The sequence below is a fragment of the Sapajus apella genome, unplaced genomic scaffold (genome assembly GCF_009761245.1).
Source record: "Sapajus apella isolate SASKATOON/1434 unplaced genomic scaffold, GSC_monkey_1.0 scaffold6, whole genome shotgun sequence".
Taxonomy (NCBI): domain Eukaryota; kingdom Metazoa; phylum Chordata; class Mammalia; order Primates; family Cebidae; genus Sapajus; species Sapajus apella.
The window spans coordinates 30,576,623-30,602,984 of NW_022436946.1; the positions used below are offsets into that span (position 1 = coordinate 30,576,623).

General features: G+C 38.4%; 1 protein-coding gene across 1 annotated transcript in view; it reads left to right on the forward strand.

Annotated features, from left to right (window-relative positions):
• The window catches only part of MAN1A1 (mannosidase alpha class 1A member 1), a 181,296-nt gene that overhangs the window by 26,476 nt on the left and 128,458 nt on the right, over nucleotides 1-26,362 (forward strand). The window contains exon 3 of the mRNA XM_032274918.1: nucleotides 22,916-23,012. Coding sequence (XP_032130809.1) covers nucleotides 22,916-23,012 — 97 coding nt within the window. The remainder of the gene's footprint in view (nucleotides 1-22,915; nucleotides 23,013-26,362) is intronic.

A 26,362-nucleotide genomic window follows, 5' to 3' on the forward strand; every position in this document is an offset into this window, starting at 1 on the left:
ACCATTGCCGAAAGCAGCCCGCCATTACAGAGAGAGTCCGCCATTACAGAGGTGGGCCAGCTTTGCCAAGGCAGTTCTAACTACACCTGTATAAACAGGACTGCAGGGAAGTTCACATGGCAGCTGAGCAGAGCCCACAGCAGCTCAGCAAAGCCTCTGTAGCAGACAGTGACTAGACTGCCTCCTTGCTGGATAGGGCAGCCCTGACAAAAGGCAGCAGCACAACAGGAACTCATGAATAAAGCCCTAACTCCCTGGGACAGAGCACCTAGGAGAAAAAAAAGGGGGAGTTTATGAGTTCTGCTGCAGCAGACTTAAACGTACCTGCCCAGCAACTCTGAATGAACAACGGCGCTCACACTCAGCACTTGAGCTCCTATAAAGGACAGTCTGTCTCCTGAAGCAGCTCCCTGACCCTGTGTATCCAAAGAGTCACCTCATAAAGGAGAGCTCAGAACTATATCAGGTGGGTATCCTTCAGGGACAAAGATAGCAGAAGAAGAAACTGGCAGCAAGCCTTATTGTTCTGCAGCCACTGCAGGTGATCCCCAGGCAAGCAGGGCCTGGAGTGGACCTCAGCAGTCCTGCAGCAGAGGGGCCTGACTGGCAGAAGGAAAACTAAGAAACAGAAAGAAATAACTTCATCATCAACAAACTGGACATCCACTCAGAGGCCCAATCTGAAAGTCAACAACTAAAAGACAACAAGTGGATAAATACACAAAGATGGGAAGAAACCAGTGCAAAAAGGATGAAAACACCTGAAACCAGAGCACCTCTCCTCCTACAAGAGATCACAACTCCTCACCAGCAAGGGAATAAGGCTGGATGGAGAATGAGTGTGATGAATTGACAGAATCGGGCTTCAGAAGGTGGGTAATAAGAAACTTCTGTGAGCTAAAAGAACATGTTCTAACCCAATGCAAAGAAACTAAGAACCTTGAAAAAAGATTTGATGAAATGCTAATGAGAATGGACAACTTAGAGAGGAATATAAGTGAATTGATGGACCTGAAAAACACAGGAACTTCGCAAAGCATACACAAGTTTCAATAGCTGAATTTACCAAGCAGAAGAAAGGATATCGGAGGTTGAAGATCAACTCAATGAAATAAAACGAGAAGGCAAGATTAGAGAAAAAAGTGTAAAAAGGAATTAACAAAGTCTCCAAGAAATATGGGACTATGTGGAAACACCTAATCTACGTTTGATAAGTGTACCTGAATGTGACGGAGAGAATGAATCCAAGCTGGAAAATACTCTTCAGGATATTATCCAGGAAAACTTCCCTAACCTAGCAAGGCAGGCCAATATTCAAGTCCAGGAAATACAGAGAACCCCACAAAGATATTAATCAAGAAGAGCAACACCAAGGCACATAATTGTCAGAATCACCAGAATCACCAGGGTTGAAATGAAGAAGAAAATGATAAGGGCAGCCAGAGAGAAAGGTCAGGTTACCCACAAAGGGAAGCCCATCCAACTCACAGCAGATCTCTCAGCAGAAACCCTACAAGCCAGAAGAGAGTGGGGGCCAATATTCAACATCCTTAAAGAAAAGAGCTTTCAACCCAGAATTTCATATCCAGCTAAACTAAGCTTTGTAAGTGAAGGAAAAATAAAATCCTTTGCGAACAAGCAAGTACTCAGAGATTTCATCACCACCAGGCCTGCCTTACAAGAGCTCCTGAAAGAGGCACTAAACAAAAAGGAACAAACAGTACCAACCACTCCCAAAACGTACCAAATCATAAAAAGCATTAACACAATGAAGAAACTGCATCAACTAATGGGCAAAACAGCCAGCTAGCATCAAAATGGCAGGATCAAATTCACACATAACAATATTAACTCTAAATGTAAATGGGCTAAATGCCCCAATCAAAAGACACAGACTGGCAAATTGGATAAAAAGCCAAAACCCATTGGTGTGCTGTATCCAGGAAACCCATCTCACATGCAAGGATACGCAAAGGCTCAAAATAAAGGGATGGAGGAAAATTTACCAAGCAAATGGAGAGCAAAAAAAAAGCAGGGGTTGCAATTCTCATCTCTGATAAAATAGACTTTAAACCAACAAAGATCAAAAGAGACAAAGAAGGACATTACATAATGGTAAAAGGATCAATGCAACAAGAAGAGCTAAAGATCCTAAATATATATGCACCCAATACAGGAGCACCCAGATACATAAGGCAAGTTCTTAATGACTTACAAAGAGACTTAGACTCCCACACAATTATAGTGGGAGACTTTAAAACCCCATTGTCAATATTAGACAGATCAACCAGACAGAAAATTAACAAGGATATCCAGGACTTGAACTCAGACCTGGACCAAGCAAACCTAATAGACATTTACAGAACTCTCCACCCCAAATCCATAGAATATACATTCTTCTCAGCACATCACACTTACTCTAAAATTGACCACATAATTGGGAGTAAATCACTCTTCAGCAAATGCAAAAGAACGGAAATCGTAACAGTCTCTCAGACCACAGTGCAATCAAGTTAGAACTCAGACTTGAGAAACTAACTCGGAACTGCACAGCTTCATGGAAACTGAACAACTGGCTCTTGAATGTTGACTGGATAAACAATAAAATGAAGGAATAAAGATGTTCTTCGAAACCAACGAGAATGAAGACACAACATACCAGAATCTCTGGGACACATTTAAAGCAGTGTCTAGAGGAAAATACATAGCAATAAATGCCCACATGAGAAGCAAGGAAAGATCTAAAATCAACACCCTATCATCAAAACTGAAAGAGCTAGTGGAGCAAGACCAAAAAAACTCAAAACCTAGCAGAAGACAAGAAATAACTAAGATCAGAGCAGAACTGAAGGAGATAGAGACACAAAAAACCCTTCAAAAAATCAATAAATCCAGGAGCTGGTTTTTTGAAAAGATCAACAAAATAGACCATTAGCCAGATTAATAAAAAAGAAAAGAGAGAATAATCAAATAGATGCAATAAAAAATGATAAAGGGGATATCACCACAGATTTCACAGAAATACAAACCATCGTCAAAGGTTATTACAAACATCTCTATGCACATAAACTAGTAAACTTGGAAGAAATGGATAAATTCCTGGACACTTACATCCTCCCAAGCCTAAACCAGGAAGAATTCGAAACCCTAAATAGACCAGTAACAAGGTCTGAAGTTGAGGCAGCAATTAAGAGCCTACCACCCAAAAAGAGCCCAGGTCCAGATGGATTCATAGCCTAATTCTACCAGACATACAAAGAGGAGCTGGTACCATTCCTTCTGAAACTATTCCAAACAATACAAAAAGAGGGAATCCTTCCCAAATCATTTTATGAGGCCAACATCATCCTGATACCAAAACCTGGCAGAGACTCAGCAAGAAAAGAAAACTTTAGGCCAATATCCATGATGAACATAGATGCAAAAATCTTCAATAAAATACTGGCAAACCGATTACAACAGCACATCAAAAAGCTTATCCACCATGATCAAGTAGGCTTCATCCCGGGGATACAAGGCTGGTTCAACATACGCAAGTCTATAAACGTAATTCACCACATAAACAGAACCAAAGACAAAAACCACATGATTATCTCAATTGATGCAGAGAAGGCCTTTGACAAAATTCAACAGCCCCTTATGCTAAAAACCCTCAATAAACTAGGTATTGGCGGAATGTGTCTAAAATAATAAAAGCTATTTACAACAAACCAACAGCCAATATTATACTGAATGGTCAAAAACTGGAAGCATTCCCTTTGAACTCTCGCACTCGACAAGGATGCCCTCTCTCACCACTCCTATTCAATATAGTACTAGAAGTTCTAGCCAGAGCAATCAGGTAAGAAAAAGAAATAAAGGGTATTCCAATAGGAAAGGAGGAAGTCAAATTGTCTCTATTAGCAGATGACATGATTGTATATCTAGAAAACCCCATCGTCTCAGCCCGAGATCTGCTGAAACTGATAAGCAACTGCAGCAAAGTCTCAGGATACAAAATCAACGTGCAAAAATTACAAGCATTCCTATACACCAATAAGAAACTTAAAGAGAGCCACATCAAGAACTAACTGCCATTCACAATTGCTACAAAGAGAATAAAATACCTAGGAATACAACTAACAAAGGATATAAAGGACCTCTTCAAGGAGAACTACAAACCACTGCTCAACCAAATAAGAGAGGACACAAACAGATGGAGAAACATCCCATGTTCATAGTTAGGAAGAATCAATATCATGAAAATGGCCATACTACCCAAAGTAATTTACAGATTCAATGCTATCCGCATCAAGCTACCAATGACCTTCTTCACAGAACTGGAAAAAACCACCTTAAACTTTATATGGAACCAAAAGAGAGCCCGCATAGCCAAGTCAATTCTAAGCAAAAAAAAAAAAAAAAAAAAAAAAAAAAACAAAGCAGGAGGCCTCACACTACCGGACTTCAAACTGTACTACAAGGCTACAGTAATCAAAACAAGATGGTACTGGTACCAAAACAGAGATATAGACCAATGGAACAGAATAGAGGCCTTGGAGGCAACGCCACACATCTACAACCATCTGATCTTTGACAAACCTGACAAAAACAAGCAATGGGGAAAGGAGTCCCTGTTTAATAAATGGTGTTGGGAAAACTGGCTAGCCATGTGCAGAAAGCAGAAACTGGACCCCTTCCTGACACCTTACACTAAAATTAACTCCAGATGTATTAAAAACTTAGACATAAGACCTAACATAATCCTGAAAAGAAAACCTAGGCTAAACCATTCAGGACATAGATGTAGGTAAGGACTTCATGACCAAAACACCAAAAGCATTGGCAACAAAAGCCAAAATAGACAAATGGGACCTAATCAAACTCCACAGCTTCTGCACAGCAAAAGATACAGTCATTAGAGTGCATTGACAACCAACAGAATGGGAAAAAATTTTTGCAGTCTACCCATCTGAGAAAGGGCTGATATCCAGAATCTACAAAAAACTAAAACAGATTTACAAGAAAAAAACAAGCCCATTCAAAAGTGGGCAAAGGACATGAACAGACATTTTACAAAAGAAGACATACATGAGGCCAACAAAGATGAAAAAATGCTCATCATTACTGGTCATAGGGAAATGCAAATTAAAACTACATTGAGATACCACCTCACGCCAGTTAGAGTGGTGATCATTAAAAAATCTAGAGATAACAGATGCTGGAGAAGATGTGGAGAAATAGGAACACTTTTACACTGTTGGTGGGAGTGTAAATTAGTTCAACCATTGTGGAGGACAGTTTGGCGATTCCTCAAGGACCTAGAAATAGAAATTCCATTTGACCCAGCAATCCCATTACTGGGTATATATCCAAAGGATTATAAATCGTTCTACTATAAGGACACATGCACACGAATGTTCATTGCAGCACTGTTTACAATAGCAAAGACCAGGAACCAACCCAAATGTCCATCGAAGATAGACTGGACAGGGAAAATGTGGCACATATACACCATGGAATACTGTGCAGCCATCAAAAACAATGAGTTTGTGTCCTTTGTAGAGACATGGGTGAACCTGGAAACCATCATTCTCAGCATACTGACACAAGAACAGAAAATCAAACACCGCATGTTCTCACTCATAGGTGGGTGTTGAACAATGAGAACACATGGACACAGGGAGGGGAGCATCACACAGTGGGGTCTGTCCGGGGGAAATACGGGAGGGACAGCAGGGGGTAGGGAGTTGGGGAGAGATAGCATGGGGAGAAATGCCAGATATAGGTGATGGGGAGGAAGGCAGAACATCACACTGCCCTGTGTGTACCTATGCAACAATCTAGCATGTTCTTCACATGTACCCCAAAACCTAAAATGCAAAAAAAAAAAAAAAAACACTGACATGTTGTGCATCAATTAAGTGCTAAAAGTAGTTGATAACTGATAACATTGTACAGTTACTAAGTATTGGTAAAAATATATGAGATTGTGATCATGTTAGTAATACATTTGTCTCATGGTATTTAACAAATTTGTGGCTTACATAATATGACAAAAGGAAAGTGTTAATTGCAGCAAGGATGATACCCACTCCATCCCTTTTGGATTATTGTATTACAACTTCAAATCTGTAGGCATAAAGGGAAACACCCTGACTCTTTATTTAAAAGGAAGAAACAAAACCTTTTTGATTTGGATCGTATCTGCCATATTTTTAAATTAGGGCTAGAACCTGGGAAAAGCAGTTTACAGCTGAACTATGTTTTGTAATGCGATCTTTTGTTCAACCTGACTAGTTTGTGTTTCTGACACTTTCTAAAGTGGTGGAATGGTGCTAACTACTTCTTCACAGACTTTGTGATTAAGAGAGATCAGCTTTAAATGTAATTGGTATCGTTCAAGGGTTTGGGCAAAGTCCAGCCAGTTTTCTGTGATGTCAGGCTGTTAGAAAAGAAAACCTCTTCTGTCAGCCACCACCTTGCTATGAGCTTGGTTGCATGCTGGAGCACCACATCAAAGACGCAGCTACATAGCAGTTGAAAACTAATTAAAGACTTTTGTCTACTTTGAAATGATTGTTACCCAAATCTTGGTCTGCTACTTCCTAATTCAGAGCCTTATGCTATAGACATTTTTGGAAAAAAACTCAACAGCTTTATCAGTGAAATATGGGGAAATACTTAAGTATCTTCATCAAGAATTAGTTGATCTGGGGAAGTGAGACTTGGATTACTGCGAATCAGTGTTTATATAGAACTGATTTTTATATATAACTATTTTTATAGAATTTCTGTAAGCAGGACTGGTTGAGTAGCAAATAGCACACACAGGACCATGTTTCTTGCCTGATTTCAGTGTACATAGTAGCATTTTATTGTGGTAGTCTGGACCAGTGGCTGGAGGGTCCCGAAGACTAGAGATCATACTAGGAAGACAGTTCCTTTACAACTTGGTTACCATTAGTTCTGAGAATAGAATTGAGATCTGAGTCTAGATTCCAAAGAATACTGGCAAGGCATATCATAGTCATGATTGGTCTAAGCTGAGTGGAACCCAGTACCCAGAGGGTCAAGTCTGGGAGAGGAAAAAAAAGCAGAAATGGAACCAGAATGATAACACTTAGTAATGTGGATAAGATCACCACAGACATACAGCTGTGCCCTGGTGAGTTCCTTGTGGGCAAGAATTCAATGTAGCATAGGCCATAGAGCTGTAGGTGCTCCAAATGTTTGTGGAAGGAATGCACGGTTCCACCTGGCATAAAGGAACACAGGAATGGCATTTGGTCTGGAGAGGCTATTACTGGGACAGGTTCCATCCTGCTGCCCAACTGAATCTCTTGGGGAATTTGCTTTCTACCTGGCTGAGGAAGGTGTGATCTGCTTCTTTTTGTGAGTTCTACAAGAGTGGGCCACTGTTAACAGAGGACTGGAGCCCCTGGAACATTTTTACCATTGCTCAAAGTAAACATTTGCAGGGCCAGGGGCGGTGGCTCATGCCTGTAATCCCAACACATTGAAAGGCTGAGGTGGGCGAATCCCTTGAGGTTAGGAGTTCAAGACCAGCCTGGCCAACATGGCAAAACCCCGTCTCTACTAAAAATATTAAAAATTAGCCAGGCATGGTGGTGCGTGCCTGTAGTCCCACCTACTAGGGAGGCTGAGGCAGGAGAATTGCTTGAGCCCAGGCGGTTGAGGCTGCAGTGAGCTGAGATTACAGCACTGCACTCCAGCCTGGGAGACAGAGCATGACTATCTCTCAAAAGAAAAAAATTGCAGGCCATATACTCAATCCATTAGATTTCCGGACCTGGGTTGTATGTCAGTGAAATTCAAAGGTGAGTAGTTAGTTGTTGGGAGAGTGACCTTCTGAGAACACCACCAAGGAATCAGGCGAGAGGGACAGATCCTTCATAAATCCTGACAGAGCATCCTGGTAGAAGGTAAAATATAGTCTAGTTTGGAGGAGCATTTTAAACAAGGATATTTTAAATCAAGTTAGAGAGTCCTAAGCCAAGGACAGCATTTTATATTCAGTACTGGGAAAGTATTTTTTGTCAACGGTAGAAGGTCATACTTCTCTATTTGGAACAACAGTCTTGTTTCCAGAAATGAAGGATGTGGAATTCTAATATTGTTCAAACATTGAAAAGAAAACAGTGTGAGAGAGTCAGTTTATATGGAAATTGATGGTAGAAGATCACGAGTATACTAACCTGTTTTAAATAAGATTTCATGTATTTTCAATAAAACTTTGGAGAGAAAGTTGTATTCTTTCACGTATACATATTTGAGGGTCAGAAATTTTATATTTGAAAAAGAGAAGTTGTAACTTCAACTATGATACCCTGTAAAAGTAGGGAAAAATTAAACATTTCAAAAAGTAGTGTCAGCTTTACTGACTAGAAGCACAATATTTAATACAATTTCTATTATAAAATATTTAACAAGAGCCCCTTTTCACAAAACCAAAGCTGTTTAATGTCATTAACAGAATGGTACGTAATTATTGGGGTCATTCAGTTTTTACTAGCACTGTGGATAAATTATAGAACATGCCTTAATATTTGAGGTTTTTACCAAAAAATGTGGCCTTCTTTGATAACAATATTTACTTGAATAGTTTATTTGATTTTGATCAAATATTTTACTTTTTCAAACAAGGTGGAGAAAAACTCAAATTATTCCAGGATGTTGATATTTTCTGAGTGAATCCCGGAACCCTGACCTTTTTTTTTTTTTTTTTTTTTTTTTTGGTTAACCATTTGTGCCTTCCACTAAACCCACATTAGTCTTTAAAACTTAATCAGAGGACTTGGCCTACTGTAAATTTTTTGGTAAATCTTACTATTTATTATACTACTGTCTCTGTCAAACCTTTAGAGTAGTTTCAACTACCAAATAATATTATAATAAATACTGCAGGGAAAAACTTCTATTTTCTCAAATTGGGGCAATGGTACATAGTCCAGTTTTGAACTGATCACTCCAGTTAAAAAAACAAACAAACGATAACTGTTAGAATGCCAAATCCTTAGTGATTGGTGGTAGTTCAAACTTTAGTTTGACATTTAAACATAACTGGCTGGCTCCTCCTTCAGAGAAGATATCGGCCGGGCATGGTGGCTCACACCTGTAATCCCAGCACTTTTAGAGACTGAGGCGGGCGGATTATGAGGTCAGGAGTTTGAGACCAACATGGCCAACATAGCAAAACCCCGTCTCTACTAAAAATGCAAAACATTAGCCGGTGTGGTGGCGGGCACCTGTAGTCCCAGCTACTTGGGAGGCTGAGGCAGGAGAATCGCCTGAACCCGGGACATGGAGGTTGCAGTGAGCCGAGATTGCACCATTCCACTGCAGCCTGGAGGACAGAGCAAGACTCCCTCTCAAAAACAAACAAAAAATACCACTGCAGTTCTCCTGGCTTTAATTCATTTATGACAGCAGGATAACCACTGCGACAGCACATCTGCATGTGTCACATCTTTGTTCAAGGCAGAGGGAGGAGGGAAAGCAAAGATACCCGTTGACCTTGACAGATGTCCCATTGGCTGGAACTTTGACCAGTAGCCACTTCCAGCTGTGAAGAGGCTGAGAAAGAACATTAGGCTTTTACAGTTGTCAGTTTCAGCAACAAGCAAGGGAAAAAGAGGTTTGACTGTGGGGTAAATATATCTATATTATCTGAAGTAGGTCTAATAGATATTCATATTTTTATTATTGTGATGCACCTTTGTGTAGTCTTTCGGAATAATAAAATAATTTCACCTCTGCTGACAAACTTGACATCTTTTACTTCTTAAATTTATGGAGGTCTTTGCCTGATTTTTAAGCCATAAAATAGCTGAAGAAAATTGGAAGTCATTGCATTCAAAGCTTATATTAAGTAATGCAGTCTACTTTAACAGGTTGCCGAATCTGGCATATATTTAATGCTGTCCACTTGCCATCCAGCAACAATAGAATGAATGATGATTATCTTTTTTTTACTGTTTTGAAGAAAAAAATCAGGCTGTATCAGATTTTAAAACCCTGCCAGAAGGGTTAGGGTAATGCATTTGCAGGCCCAGGAAGTATTTGCTATCACTTACAAAATATCTCAGATGATCGTCAGTCCATAGAAGATATGATTTTAGGGTGGTAATAATACAGGCATATTAGTTGTTAGTGCTTGCCTTAAAGATGATACTGTGTCACATATAGTCTAAAATAATTATTTGCCATTTTAAGTGATAATCTTAGTAATGTAGAAATCTAGATGAAACCATAGTAGAGAGCTTTGAAAAATAACCCATATCTCAGTACTTTTTTTTCTGCATGTTCTTAATAAGAAATCTGATATTGCCATTTAGCAGCAATTTTTAGAGTATTATTAACATTTAAGCTAGTGTATTGAGCAATATGTCTCTTTTCAGTGGCACAAAATGAAATTATTAGAGTGTTCTTTTGGTGATGAAATATAATCCTCAATGAAACCAAGACTCATGCTTATGAAATAACTTATGTAGGATGTCCAAGTAGAGGTGAACAGATATCTTTCAAAGGAAGGAATTTTAGCTATTAAAATGCATGTAAAGCAAAGTTCTGTTTCAGTATGTCAGGTAACTTTTTCTCTACAGGGTACCAGAAGTAACAGATACTCATATTTTCAATTTCTTAATCTACCAGTACATTTAATGCTTCTCCCTGCATCTGCAAGGCTTTCTGAAGAAGAAAGGTTGGCAATTGGTTTTGCATGTCATGTGTCTGAAAGTCTCACTCTTAAACATCAAATTTTTCCAGAATAATGAGATAGGTGATAGAAACATACAAAGATGCATATCAACACCACATGTGTCACACTTTATTTGGAAGTTTATTTGGAAGGCAAGTTTCCCCCAGTTTGCATGGATCACACATTTGGCTCAGGACAGTGTACAGGATAACATACCATAGGCATCAGACTCATTCTGAGTTCATAGCCAACCTCCACCACCAAGATTTGACATTGGGAAAATTATTTAACCTCTTGATTTCTTCATCTATGCAATGAGACTCTCACTGGGGAGACTATCCTTTTTGCAGAGTGGTTGGTTGTAAGGGACTGAGAAGATAAATGCTTTACATACTTCCTGATGTGTAAGTATTCAATAAATGCTGACTATTTTCATGACAAGGATAGTAAGAAAATACCTTTTTGGGACCCACCGATTATGGCTTTTAAGTCTTATAGAATCACTGGTTGCTACTTCAAGATTATACTTAGGAACCAGCATTTCTCGCAGTAGTACATAAGTATTACATTTCATAAGTAAAGTCCTTTTATATATTTTTATTATTTTTATGCCCAGATAATAATTTGTAAAACTGTTATCAGCAGTATGAAAAAATTACTTTCAAAATCTTACAAGATCATAGATTCTAGATGATAACAGATACTCCACTTATTAATAATGGACAATTTTAAGAACAGTTACTTCAGAAAGTTTTTTTTTGGAAAACAAATGTGACTTTTTTTTTTTTTTGAGATGGAATCTCGCTCTGTTGCCTAGGTTGGAGTGCAGTGGTGCGATCTTGGATCACTGCAACCTCTGCCTCCCGGGTTCAGGTGATTCTCCTGCCTCAGCCTTCCAAGTAGCTGAGACTACAGCTGTTCACCACCATGCCCAGCTAATTTTTTGTATTTTTAGTAGAGACAGGGTTTCACCTTGTTAGCCAGGATGGTCTCGATCTCCTGACCTTGTGATCCGCCTGCCTCAACCTCCCCAAGTACTGAGATTACAGGCATTAGCCACCACACCTAGCCACAAATGTGACATTTTATGGCCAATCTATTTTTTATGAATTCTACCTTCAAATAATAACTTACAGAATTACAATTCATAATCCTTTATGAAAATAGTGATTTCTGGCTTTTATTTAAAAAGGAAAATTTTATACTATACAACTCTCTTAACAGCTTTATTCATCATTGTGAAAACTTGGAAGCAATCAAGATGTTCTTCAGTAGGTAGATTGGTAATTAAGCTGCAGTATATCCAGATAATGGAATATTATTCAATAGTGAAAAGAAATATTATTCAACACTAAAAAGAAATGAGCAATTAAGCAATAAAAGGGTATGGAGATACCTTAAGTGCATGTTACTAAGTGAAAGAAGTAACATGGCTACAATATTAAAATTGGCTACATATTTTATGATTCCAGTTATACGATATTTTGGATGAAACAAAACTATGCATACAGTAAATTACCAAGGGTTCGCTAGAGTTAGGGATGAATAGGCACAACATAAAGGATTTTCATGTCAGTGAAAATACTCTGTGTGATATTATGATGGTAAATACATGCCATTGTACATTGTCAAAACACTGAAATACACCACACCAAGAATGAGCCTTAATGTAAATCATGGACTTTAGGTAGCAGTGATATGTCAGTGTAGGTCTATCAGTTGTAATAAATGTGTGACTCTGGTGTATGATGTTGATAGTGAGGAGGTTATACCTTGGGGGTACAGAGGATATATGGGAACTTTGTACTTTCCACTCAATTTTGCTGTACACCTAAAACTTCTGTTTAGAAAAAAAAGTCTATTTTAGAAAACATACACACACATAAAAGAAAGGGAAAAAAGAGGAATACTTGTGCCCTGCAACTCTCCTCTTGATAATTGAAGAACAGGGCTTGACTCCCTGGGGATAGCTTGTTTCAAAGGAAAAAAAACAAAAAAACAAAATAATATAATTTAAAAAGGTAACTATATCTGACTTTGCTCGTTTTAATGAAATTCAAGCTAATTCATTTTACCAATCACTAAACAAACAACTAGTAAGACTAGTAATAACCTCATAGTATTTGTAAAGTTTAAAAAGAAATCTGAACCAAAAATGTTTAGCCTTTATAAAGTTGACAAATCTTTTAAAGATAGCACATTTCAATTTTAAAAATCATTGTGTCATTACTGCAAAAATGTAAACGTAGTGAAAATTTGACGTTGTAGAATAATATGTATGAGTTAGAATATTTGGGCTTGCCTTTTTATTACACATATTTAAACAAAAAAAAATCCTTTGAGATGAGACACTACATGAAAATAGTGTTTGTCTTCTATGGAATACATTCTTAGCTCTCTTTATGATATTATGGGAGCATTGTGATATCCCAGCAAAGAATACCTTTTTTGGCCTGTTGAAGTGGCTCATGCCTGTAATCCCAGCACTTTGGGAGGCAAAGTGGGCGGATCACCTGAGCTCAGGAGCTCGAGACCAGCCTGGCTAACATGGTGAAACTCCATCTCTACTAAAAATACAAAAATTAGCCCAGCATGGTGGCGGGCGCCTGTAATTTCAGCTGCTCAGGAGGCTGAGACAGGAGAATTGCTTGAACCCAGGAGGCGGAGGTTGCAGTGAGCCGAGATTGTGCTACTGGCATTCCAACCTGCACAACAAGAGCAAAACTGCACCTCGAAAAAAAAAATACCTTTTTCTCTTGATTGCTAAAGATCTGTAGTTGCTGATGCTCCCCATGTTGGGAAAGTCCTACCAGATCTTGGCCTAGACCAAGTGAGGAAGATTATCTGTCACCGCAGACCTGCTGGCCTCACATTGACCCCAGAGGTCTTAGCAAGGCTAATCTAATGAATAAAAAGTTTCCATGTTAATTAAAAACCAACTGAATAAACAGACCAAAACCCTGAGGTTAAACTTTTAAACACAAAATGACAACTTCTGAACTCAGTGACAGCTTCTGCCTGGAGACAATAGTCATAAACCACAAGACAGATGTTTTTGATGAGGAAATGACTGCAAACGGTAGACCTTAAGCTGATGCCAAACTGTTCTATGTAAGGAAAATGTTCTCAACAATAGTGCTTCTTTATGGAAAGGAATGGACCAGATAGGCTGAAGAAAACGGCTTATTCATATATAAATATGCCCTCTAACTTTTGAGATGCTAAATTATTATCCCTTAGAATATTTTAGAGAAATCGACTTATATTTTAGTCAAATAGTTCTTTTTTCTTTTTTTTTCCCCCTGTACCCTCTTCCATTTGTTAACAGCACAGGAGATTTTATAAAATAATGTCACAATTTGGCCCTAAAGAAAACAAACCATTAAATGCATATGATCCAATTTTTTGAGTTAGAGCTAGAAACACTGGCTTTTTCTTAGGAGGATGAGATACTTCTTAGAAACAGAACAAGCTGTCCTTTACAAGTAGTGATTACTAGAATTCTCATTTTTTAAAACTGGCTTTATCAGGCATTCTGACTCTTTTTCTAAAGAAATTGCTGTTGCTAACTACACTTTTATTTCACTGGGGAATTAATGTTCAGTGGCGCATTAGAATTCATGCAGTAGCATTAAATAATTACTGTTTCTTTATATATCTCCTACCAACTTAAAAGTACATTAAAATTGGCTGTAGGAGAATTCAGGACACTTCAATCTGAAGAAAATCCCCCATCCCCATGTATATATATATATATAATCTTTACTCAGTGGCTAAGAGGCAACTTAGTACTTAGCAACAAACAAATTTCACACATAGCAAGAAGAAAGAAGTCGAGTAGTATAGAAAGAGGAAAAAGAAGCTGGTCCACATTAGCTCCTATGGTGGTAGTAAACCTCAGAGAATATCAGAGCTGTAGACAGCAGCTTGGCATGAAGGAGAGGAATTCATGGTTTTCCATAAATCTAGTGACAGGCCAGGTCGGTTAGGGCAACACCATCTTGTCTGCCCAAGTAGCATACAGGACAGGAGGAGAAAAGTTGAGTATAGAGTTGGAGCTGAGCCGACACGGAGGAGGAGGAAGGTTGTGAGAGTTGAAGGATATGGGGCAGGCAAGGAAAGGTGGGGCTGTGAGGGTCTTCAGTTGAGCCAGCTCCCAAGCCTGATTCGGTGTGTGTTATTTTGGTGCCAGGCCTGGCCACAGCTTCTCAGACCCCAGAGAGGGATGCTGTCTGTGCATGGAGCAACAGGAGGGCTCAGAAGCCTCAGATGACTGTCTGAGGTTTGCAAGCAGCAAAAAAATGAGGGCTCTGTTCAGGGTGCAGCAGAGAAAATCAGAATGAGAGAGTCCCCAGCCTTGCTCTTCTCTACACTACCTTGAGCCTCAGCTTCATCTGTAAAACAGGGATGATAATACCCCAGAGAGGGTGTTATAAGGATTGGATGTGTTAAATTTTATCAAATTCCCTTCACAATGCAGTGTGGTAGCTGTTTGACAAAGTTGATTCACTTCCTCTTTTACGGCCTCAGACTCCATAACCCATGATGACGACAGCTTCTACAGTTTCATTTATAGAACAGAATAATACTTTCTGAAATGTGAAACTACTACTCATCCAGTGAAAGAATTGTTGAGAAGCTTATGCATAATGCTTTATTCACCTCAGATCTCCAGGATTTTGCTAGTTTGTGGCAAAGAGATAGCACATATGGTGCTGCCAGAACAGTGCAGGAAGCTGGCCCTGAAGGGCAGCCGGGAAGTGGGATAGAAACTCCTCGCTGCGCTATGGGAGGCAGGGCTGGTGGGAAGCCACAGGCCCACAGACCTAAAAACAGAGTGGTTAGGTCTAGATGCGTGCCTACAAAGTAGGGGTTGCAGTGCAAACTGCTGGGCTGTGGGCTAACTGTGGCTCACAGACTTTTTTTTTTTTTTTTTTTACACTTAGCCAGTGTAGTGTTCTGTTTTGTTTTGTTTTTTTCTTTTAAATAGCTTTAGCCAGGGGCTTGACTTATTTTGTCACATTCCCCATTCACTTCTTTTTTTTTTTTTTTTTTTTGAGACGGAGTCTCACTTTGTCACCCAGGCTGAAGTACAATGGCACAGCCTCAGCTCACTGTAATCTCCGCCTCCTGGGTTCAAGCAATTCTCCTGCCTCAGCCTCCCTAGTAGCTGGGACTACACATGTGCACCACCACATCCAGCTAATTTCTTTGTATTTTTAGTAGAGATGGGGTTTCACCATGTTGACCAGGATGGTCTCGATCTTCTGACCTCGTGATCTGCCTGCCTTGGCCTCCCAAAGTGCTGGGATTACAGGCATGAGCCACCGTGCCCAGCCCCCCATTCACTTCTTATTGCCCTAGACCTGATGGTTCTGTTCCTGTCTGGGCCTTGAAATGTTCTGACCCCTTTTTTGAGCCTACTGCAGAGCAGGGGCACAAACCAGAGAGCTGATAGTGGACTCAGAACCAGGGACTGAATGTTCCTTTGTCTTAAAATTTCAGATAAACAACATTTTTTTTTTTTTTTTTTTTTTTTTACTGTAAGTAGGTTCTGTGTAATCTTTCCATTTCCTAAATCTGGCAATACTGCTTTATTACCATTTATAATTCTCACCCTCGCAAAAATAGGTACTAAGTAGTAATTGTCATTGTAACATTGGGGTAAAGAATCTTTAGAATACCTTATCAGCTTTTGGGAAAGAGAGAGGGGACAGATTTATTTCAGCATTTGAAAGAGCAAAGCATGTGAATGAGTGTTTGAATTTGATATGGGGTAAAATTGGAAACTGTCACGGCTAGAGAGTTTTTTTCCCCCATACTGGTTGCTGACAGCTAGAAGGTGACTGGAGCGGACCTCACTCACTGAAGAATCATGTAAGGACAAGGATCATTCCCAAGACTGTCTTGGGTGGCATCTTGATTCCTATTATGTGAGAGAGTCCTGAATACTTTCAGATGTAATTGTGGTAGACTCCAGGCCTGCAGTCTTTGTGAAGGCGGAGTCACACCAGGCTCTGCACTGTCATCTGTTGGTGACATTGGCCTCTTTTCTTTCTCATCCCTGAATTGCTCTGCCCTCCCTGAGTTCAGCTAAAGTTCTGCTTCCTTCAGGCTGTTCTCCCTTATCGCTGTTTAACTCCTGAAGCCTAGGAGGACTCTGAGGAGGTGGCGTCCATGGATAAAGATCAGCCAGGCTCATTGAGTGTCTTCTAGTGAGGTGCACTGTCACACCTGATCTCCTCACTGTGCTGTAAGGGAGATAATTTTTTTTAATAAGATTTATTTTTTAGAGCAGTTTTAGGCTCATAGCAAAATTGAGCAGAAATTATAGAGAGTCCCTGTATACCCCCTGTCCCCACACAGGTGCAACCTCTCTTAATCTCAGCACCCCAACTCACAGTGATGCATTTGTTAAAACGGGTTATTCTTACTTAAGAATAAGAGAACTAAGGGGTGGAGGGCCAGACCCTGAGGCAGCCGGGCTCAGGCTTACCCACTGCGACCTGCTTTGCCATGTGGCTGTGACAGCCCTGCGTCAGTATTGGGTCTGTCACTGCCCCATGGTCCTTCTAGCCTTCCAGATCATCGTTCCCACAAGGAAATGTAGGTGGTGGGATAGCATTAGATAAGCAGAGGAAGGGGTGGTTAGATTGCTCTCTGTTGTTTGTCCGTGGAGAAATTCTCTTCCAGTGGATAAGTGAAGGTTTGGCAAAATTGTGAATTAATTTTCCCCAAGTAGCTTTTTATCTATGTCCCTCCCTTCTGTTTTCCAATTCCACCAAAGATTGAAAGAAGTAACTTCAATGACCCTAAAAATATTTTATCTGAAAGTTCCGGGAGTTACTTTCATATGACAAGTAATTTTAAGCAAAGTTTGATGGAAATTACTGTCAGGCTTTTAAAATCACCATTTTTCAAAGCAACAACCCTAAATGTAGTTTTAGGAGAAATGGTACATCACTTTCAGGTTTAGCAGTGAGTTAGATTGCTCTTCTACCCCAGACCTTGCCTGAACCAGATACAGCCCCTTGTGTCCTCAAGAACAGCAGCAGGAACATGAGTATCGCTGGACCACAGAGCTTCTTCCCTTTCATGACAAACAGTGGACTGTTACATAAATGAGCCAAAGACGGCCTATGTCTGTTGGTCTCTAGGTTATTTCCTCACTGCAGGCTGAGACCCACTAACGTAAGAGCCTGCCAACACCAAACTCAAATTTTTATACATCCAGTTATTTTTAAAATAGTCCAAACAAGCAGATTTTTAGCCATTTAGAGCCTGCCTGCTTTACCCATTCCGTAAAGCCTTACCTAGCATCTGTTGGCCATTGATAAGATAGAGCTTTGTGGTTTTAAGACCCCAGGCTTCTACTGCCCTTCAAAGTACTCTGACCTAGAGATACTCCACCATGCACAAAGTGACATCACTTACTCCTAAGCCCTCATTCCAATGCACCTCTCCCCTGGGAGCTCCTTCGCCCTCCTCCCCTTCTGCATGGTAGCCTCCTCACCCTAAGCCTCTGGATGCCCTCCCATGCAACCCCATACAAAGCACCACTCATTAAAGCTTGTTGTGTGTTAACTGCCTCTTGTGGTCCTTTTACCTAGATCAACCTTAAATCCTTCAAACAAACCCCTTCTATACAGTAGTACCTTGACACAACTAAGATTTTTATGAAAGCCAGTGTATGAACCTGCAGAACTAAAGATCACCCCATGTTGCCTTACATATAGAGAGGACCTTTCTACTCTTTATCCTTTCTTTTTCCTTTTGGATACCGAATAGTTGTATACATTTTTAAATGTTTAATATCTGTAAAGAGCTTGTGTATAATATAGATTTGCTTGGCTTCACATATATTTGTCCTTCCTATTTATGTGTTACACTTGGAAAAATTATGAAGCTCTTTTATATTGCAAAAATCACAGACATTCTTAGGTTTTTAATAAAAGTAATTATAATGCCTAAAATGCACTGAGCACTTACTCTGTGTTGGGCAATGTGTTAAGCTCTTTACATGCAGTATTAGTCATCACCACAACCAATGAGGCTTGTGTTTTTATTCACATTTTATTTGTGCAGAAAGTGGACTCAGAGAGATTAATTGCCTCACTTAGAGTCACACTGATGATGGCAGAGCTCAGATATGAACCCAGTTTTTTAGATGCATTCATCCATGACCTGCTCTTATGCGTTATTCCTCAGTAAATGAGAAGCGTTTCTACAAGTAGACACAGGGAAGTAAGCAAACAGTCTCAGCAGGCAAAAAGGAGAAGGGAACATGATTCATCAACATTCAGGACTCAACAGCATTGTTGATAGTCCTGTGGCTGCTGTACAGACCTAACACCGTTCCACTGGGGAACTATGCAAGTGGCAAAATCATCTCTGCCTTAGCCTTCTCTTAACTTTTTTCTCCTCTTCTTTTTTCCTCATGGCTTCTACTGCTTCTTGGCCCTTTCTGTTTGTATTTATACTTCTCTGTTTCTGTATCACTCTCTGGCCTCTAGATTCTCTCTGAATGACTTCCAGTTACATTTCCCTAGGTAAAGTAGATGGTTGTGTTGTCTAGCCCCATCCATTAGTGATAACTACACACCAGGGTACCTCACCGTGGAGGCTCATGGCCAGCCCTCAACTGTCTGCCTTTGAATTGGGCACCAGGCCCTGGTTCATGGAGCTGGGCCAGCATCACATCCTACAAATGATGGAAATTTTATATAAGAGCCCATAGAAGGAGGCCATAAGTGGGACTTCAACTTGTAGGCTTCAATGAAAGAGGGCAATGAAAGCCCAAAGTTTTCCTAAGATCTCTCTGGCAAAAAATCATGTAATTTTTCTAAGAATTTTAATATGTCTAAAATGAAAATTTTAAGATTATATGATTAAAACTTCAGCAAATAGAAGTATTTGCTAAGAGTAGTTCTAGCAATAAATATGCAAGATATGAATTCTACACATACTGGAAAAATTCAAACGTACTTTTTTCATCAGTGTGCTTGATTAGATCACGACATTAAATTTTGGGAACAATAATAGAGTTATACATAACATTTAATTAGTTTTCTTAGTCTTCTATATTCATAAACATTTACTGAGTATGTAAGCAGGCAGAATTTTATGTTTCCATACATTATCAGTGAGATTATAAGTAAGATAAAAGTTCTGTATACTTCCCTTCCAGTCCTTTAAAATCTTAACTTTTCATAGTGTAGCAGATACTCAATAAATGACCTGGCCTAGTTAATCAGCTCTGCTGCCAATTGAGAAGAACAAAATCAAAGAATCTTTTCTATAAGCATGGAGTCCAGGGGAAGTAATACTATTCTTTAATGCCTACACCTTATTTTATATTTTCTGGATTAAAACAATGGATTGCAATTATGAAATTTTGGGTCATTCTCTTTGTTTCCTTCCACACAGATGTCAGCTATACCTTTCACCAGGATCAAATATACGAATTTAGGGGAAAAAAAAAAAATCTTTGCCTTACTTTCAGTTTGTCTTTTTTTGTGTGTGTGAGGGTTTCGCTGTGAGGGTTTCACTACTGCATTTGAAATTTGGGCCCATTTTACTTCTACATGGAATTAGGCTGTAGAACCCTAATTAAGTTAATGAAAGATGACAAAAAACTAAGGAGCCTGTGAAGAGCGAGTGGATCAATTCTATCCTTTTTAGTAGTTAAATTTTAGAAGTGACTTCTTTGTCCTGCCAGCCCATGAGAACTGGGTCTAGAGAAGTTAAATGACTTTATCACCATTGCCTCTCAGCTGGGTATTGGCTTAATACTATAAAATTAAAAGCTGGTAACCTTTTGATGCTTTCAAATATTTGTATAAGTGGTAAATCTGAGTTAACAAGTTGATTTTTTATGTGTGACTTTTTAATTGAAGCTCATGGTTATTCTGTGCATGTGTACACACACACACACACATACACACACAGTGTCTTACAGTTGGCTTTAATGTGGTAAATAATTTCTAGAAATGATCAGCTGGTGGAATTGGTTAACAATATGACCATTTCTCTTTATAGTTGCTGGATAAACCCTTCCCAATGCTTCGTTCAAGGCATTTTGACCACATCATTTTCTTCTTTTCTAACTTTAACTCATAGAAATCCCAAGGGATCAGGAACCCATTTTGAGAAATATGTCAGCAACTCTTGAAATGTAGGAAACTAACCAATTAGTGTCAGCTTTTCTCTTGAGGGAAGAAGATAGGAAAAGTTAATATATACTACAGAGGTTACTTTAGGAGATTCTCTACTGGTAGTACATTGTATAAATTATCATTTTTGACAAAGCTGAAACAAATCATAACTTTTTTCCTGTTTTGATGTTCAGTATATTCCAAAAGCTTTTGAATTTATAAAGTATCTTTGGAAATTTACAGGAATGAAGAATTTACTAAATGTAGTACATTTAATCGGAAAACCAAATGCAACTCTAATACAATATCTAGGTGTTTTATGGATTTTTTTGTATATCTAGTCTTTCAGAGGCTCATTGGCTTCTATTATTTTTTGTGATGTGAATTTAATTAGTTTTAATACAGATTTAAAATTTAATAAACATGTGATTGCCTGCCACCTGTCAAGCAGAATGCTAGGTGCAAAAACACAGACCATGCTCAGATATTCCTTATGTGCACCCTGTGAAGAATTATCCCAAATTTTCAGATAAGAGTCACAAAAACTAGTACTCATCCTTAAGTATGTGACTAATCACTGGCATTGTAGGGATTATAAATCAAGTAATCTGACCCTCAAATCTATTTTGCTTCTCAGCAAAATTAGTTTATAAGAAGAAAATCCTGAAAATACTACCATACACGCATTCTTTTGATTGTTGGAAGATCAATAGTCTGATTCAGAAAAGGAAGATTTTGTTGCTGACTCATTAAAGAAAGGTGATGCAGTGTGTTAGTCAGACCAGCAAGGAGATGAACCCTGGCACCTTGTCTGTGGAAAAATGTCGTGACTTTGAGTAAAGTTGTTTTTTTAACTTCCAAGCCTCTGTTTCTTCATCTCCCTTACAATGGTAATAAAACATATTTCATAGGATTGTAGCAAGAATTGGTTACAATACTGAAGTTATTAGTGGAATACTCAGCAGATAGTACTGTTTTTTGGTAACTCTTGGTAGTAGTAATAGTGGTGAGTTAGGAAGGTAATAAACAAATCAGTTAAAGATACTGATTGTTGTGTTCAGGAACATATGAAAACTTCATTATTAATAAAATGATATTGATCTCACTGAAGATTTTTAGTGGTAAATGGCCCTTGAATGATATCTAAAACTATGTGATGCTTTAAGATAGTCTAAAATATGGAGCCAGATTGGAACATTTTCCAATTATGTCCATATTTTGATTACTGTTGCTAATAGATTGGGGATAGTGGCATGAATAAGTTCTAGACAGTCGAAGAGTCCCAACCCTTTTAAAAAAATGTGTATATAGAAATAACTATATGTATTTTTTGAATCATTGAAAAAAAATTGTACGTCTAATTTATGGCAGAAAGGTTTGGCTTTTAAAGCCATTATTGGTGCAAGGACTCTCAATTAGGAATATACCAGATCAGTCTTCAGTTACACACACATACACACATATGTATCCAATTAAAGATTGATTGCATTAAAATAAACTGAAGTTTTCACAAAATCTAGGCATAATCACAGTTTTAGTTTTTATTTCCTGTAAATATTTTTAAATGCTTCTCCATATAGTCTTGGTCAAGAAACATCAAAGTGTTTAAAGGGATGACCTTGAATATTTGTCTGTATGCTGTGAAATCATCAAAGTAAAAAGAACTTTGTGCAAAAACATGAATTTTAAATATAGTATTTGCAGATTTAATCTGTTATGAAAATGAATTAGATAAATGTAGAAGTGGCTCATGCTTTTAAGATAAGCTAAATTCCTGTTGTTGGGAACTGACTCCTGAAAATGTCATTTGTATTAAATAGGATTAAATGGACTCATAAAAGAAAACTTTCCATTTGTAAACATAAAAAGATAGTGTGTATGTGTATGAGCGTGTTTATATGAGCGTGTGTGTTCTGGTTTATTTATATAATCATCACCCTTTTACTTGTCTTTTTAACTAGTGAATTTTAATGTTTTAACCTTTACTCTTTAATATATTACCTATTTTGTAACAAAAACACCTCCATTCAAATTATAACCCTATTTTTATTTTTTTTCTCAGATGATGAAACATGCTTGGAATAATTATAAAGGTTATGCCTGGGGATTAAATGAGCTGAAACCTATATCAAAAGAAGGCCATTCAAGCAGTTTGTTTGGTGAGTAGATGTGCTTTGGTTTCTTAGTGACAGTAACTTCTCCCTAGTTGCTTGAGCTTATGGGTGGTGGAGAAGTCTGTGTAATATGGCCCTCCAGGCCATTTGGTTAGGAAACTTGCACACCTGATGGAATTAGATAAGAACTGTACATAGTGTGTCCTTCAGCTAGAATAGTGGCTGCGTGTTAGAATAACCTGCATAACATTAAAAAGTACTGATGCCTGGGGCATACTTCTAAAGATTCTCACTTAATGGGTGTAGGGTGCAGTATCGGGATTTTTAGCCTCTGGGTGATTCCCAGCTAGAAGCACTTGGTGGGCTGCACCAACTGCTTCCTGTTAGGTAAAAGCTGTGCCCTTATAGATAAGCTAGCCATGGTGATCTTCACTGTATCTCAATTTTGGCTGTAGGTTTCTCCTGTTTGTACCATGGAAGAGAGAGTGAGGATGGATTAGGTTACTTTAACTTCCATTTATCCACTTTCGCTTGCTTGATTGCATTTGGTTCCCACAACAGACCTCTGTGGTTGCTACTGTGGGTGTTAATAAGATTCCATTGTGGAAGTTAAGGAAGCTAAGTAACACAAGGGCTTCATGGATTATTTGGGTCACAGAGCTGTCTAGTATCCTCCTACTAGATTTGATTTCTTTCTAATCCTCAAAATTTTGTCTGTAACTAACACGATGAAGGGAATGCAGTGTTACTCTGGAACTTCTGAATTTAACAATAGAACACATAACTTTCTATATTTTAACTGACAATATTAAATAATATCAACTCACATAAGCAGGTAACAGTGTCGGCTCACATTTATGGAGCAATTACTGTGTGCCAAGTGCCATTCATGCATTATCTCATTTAGCCTCATTAAAATATACACTTTATAGATGAGAAAAATGAAGCCCAGAGAATAGTTTTCCCAGAGATAGCCACCTACTAACTGGCAGAGCAGAGACTTGAACCCTGGTGTGGCTAACATTAGAGTCCACGCTCCTAATCATGACATTATGCTTTTCCGTTTATTTAGGACCTTCCATGTGTTTGGCTTTGCTTGTAGCACTGGTGATCATGAAAATAATACAAGTTTTTGCACAGGTCTCTACACAAGTCGTCGCCTAGTGTATAACATATAATATGTAAATAGTGAATTATCAATGCACCAGGTGGTTCAATATATAGTTCTGTGAAGTTCTGAGGAAACATTAGAATATCAGGTTGGGAGAAGGGCATTGCAAGGTTTGCAAGAACAGGTAGAAAGAGCTGGAAAAAGTAGAAGAAAGGAGACTGTTGGTCTATCAGAGTGACACAGTTTTGAGATGAAGAGAGCCTATAGCTGAAGTAGTGGCAGTATAAGTCACTTCAGACATTTGCAAAATAGTGTTTTTAGGACCCAGCTAGAGTTAACATGGGTAAGGAGAAGTATGAATTGAAGAGAGAAACTCTAGAACTTCATCCAAAGCCTTTGTTTTTTCATTGTTTATTATAACATTTTTTGAAAAAATTATAACTCCATTTCACTTTTATCTCTATGAAAGTCATTCATACCATTAAGAAATCAGTTATGTGTTAAATTGCCATAATCTTTATCAAAGGGATTATTTGATTCTCTGTTAAAACATTGATGACTTTAAAATTTATTATTTAACATTAAAAACATACTAGATTTCTTAGGCCTGACTTTTGTTTTATATTTCTCATTGACTTTTTCAGTAAAAAACACTTTCATAATCAAGATAAAAACTTACTCTTAGAAAAAGAGCTTCAGGTATTAGTATAAGGAAATGAAATACTAATAATTGATATTTAATCTCATTCCATCTTCAAATTAAAATAAGATACATAATGATTTTCTTATAGAACTACCAATATAGTGAGACTTGTTACAAAGACATGCAAAGTTTCCATTTTTACAGATGAGACAAACTTTTTAATGACTTCTTTAGCCCACTTCTCAGCCAAGTTCCTTATCTGCGTAATATCGCAGTCCCTTATATTCACTCAGCAAACCAGGCAGAAGATAGGAAAAGGTAAGTTCTTTACTACCTGGCTTCTTAGGAAACAGTTTTTAGTTGGAGATAAGTTGTTTTGAGTTTTAACCTCTAAAAACAATCTTTTTGGAGAAACTATTAGGCATTCTGAATCTGAGTTTTCCCAGGCGTTGGCCACTGGGGAGCTCTTCAAGTCTGCTTCCTTCTCATGGTGGTTTCTCACCAGTTATGTTGAACCTTCCATCTCTTTCCTAGACAGAATAAGACTGGTTACTTCCTAAACAACTTTAGTGAATATAAAAAGGCATCCTAAGTATTCATCTCCCAATTCCATCTTAAACAGGAAACTAGAACTGTTATTTCAAGATTTCAGTGGTAGAAAAGATTTCAAGCAAAACTGCATCTCAAAGAGAGGTATTTTGTGCTTGACCAGTTGTCCTCATGGAAAGCTAAAATACAGGCAATCAAAATATTTACTTAAGGCTCTTGATAACCTAGAAATGAAATGTCAATGAAAATATGAAGCTGGTATCATATTTCAAAATGCCTACTTTAAAATATTCCCGCCAGTGTCTCTGAATCCATAATTCTAGCTTCAAAAAAGTTCAAAGAAATTGGATTACAGTAAAATATGTCATAAAATGAAAGTGTCTTCAGGTTTCTTTCTCCTTACTAGATAAGATGTATAATTTTTATCTTTTTGAAAATCAAGTGTTTTAATGTTCTGGTATTACAGTTTTCTAGTGATAACTTCTCAACGTGGCATTTGGAAGGCATGTGCCAGTAAAATAATTTTCATTTATATTTGTAGATTTAGTCTTGGATTGTCCAGAATACTAATTATGTATAGGAAGTGTAGTGCCCAGTCTTTCAGCAGCCATTCATTGTGTACCTGAGTGGAGGCTCGGCTGCTTGCCACTTGCATAGCCCATAACAGGGATGAAGTGCAGAGAAAGGAAAGTGACTTTTATTTCCAAAGCTAGCAGTGGCTGGCTTACTCCTCCAGAAACTGCTTCAGACTTTGGCCTAGAAGAGGGTCTTAAAAATGGAACTTGGACTGGGAAGCATGTGGGAAGGGTGCCTGAGTATCAAGTCTGCATGGCTTGTTCTGGTGGCTGTCTCTAGCCATGGTCTACACAGAGTGCGGGCTGGCGTCATAACAACAATAGCTGGGCTGCTGACCTAACTGCCTTGAGGTAGTCTCTGAAATTTTACAGCTGGGTCTCCATGCTTGATCAGTCTCAAGATCAGCCCCTGGAACCTTGAAGTAAGCATGTAATTAGATCTACGTATACAGTTATGTAAATGCGCATGGGGTAAAGGAGTGCATAATGAGAAAGGGAAGGGAGTGAAGTTTCAAAG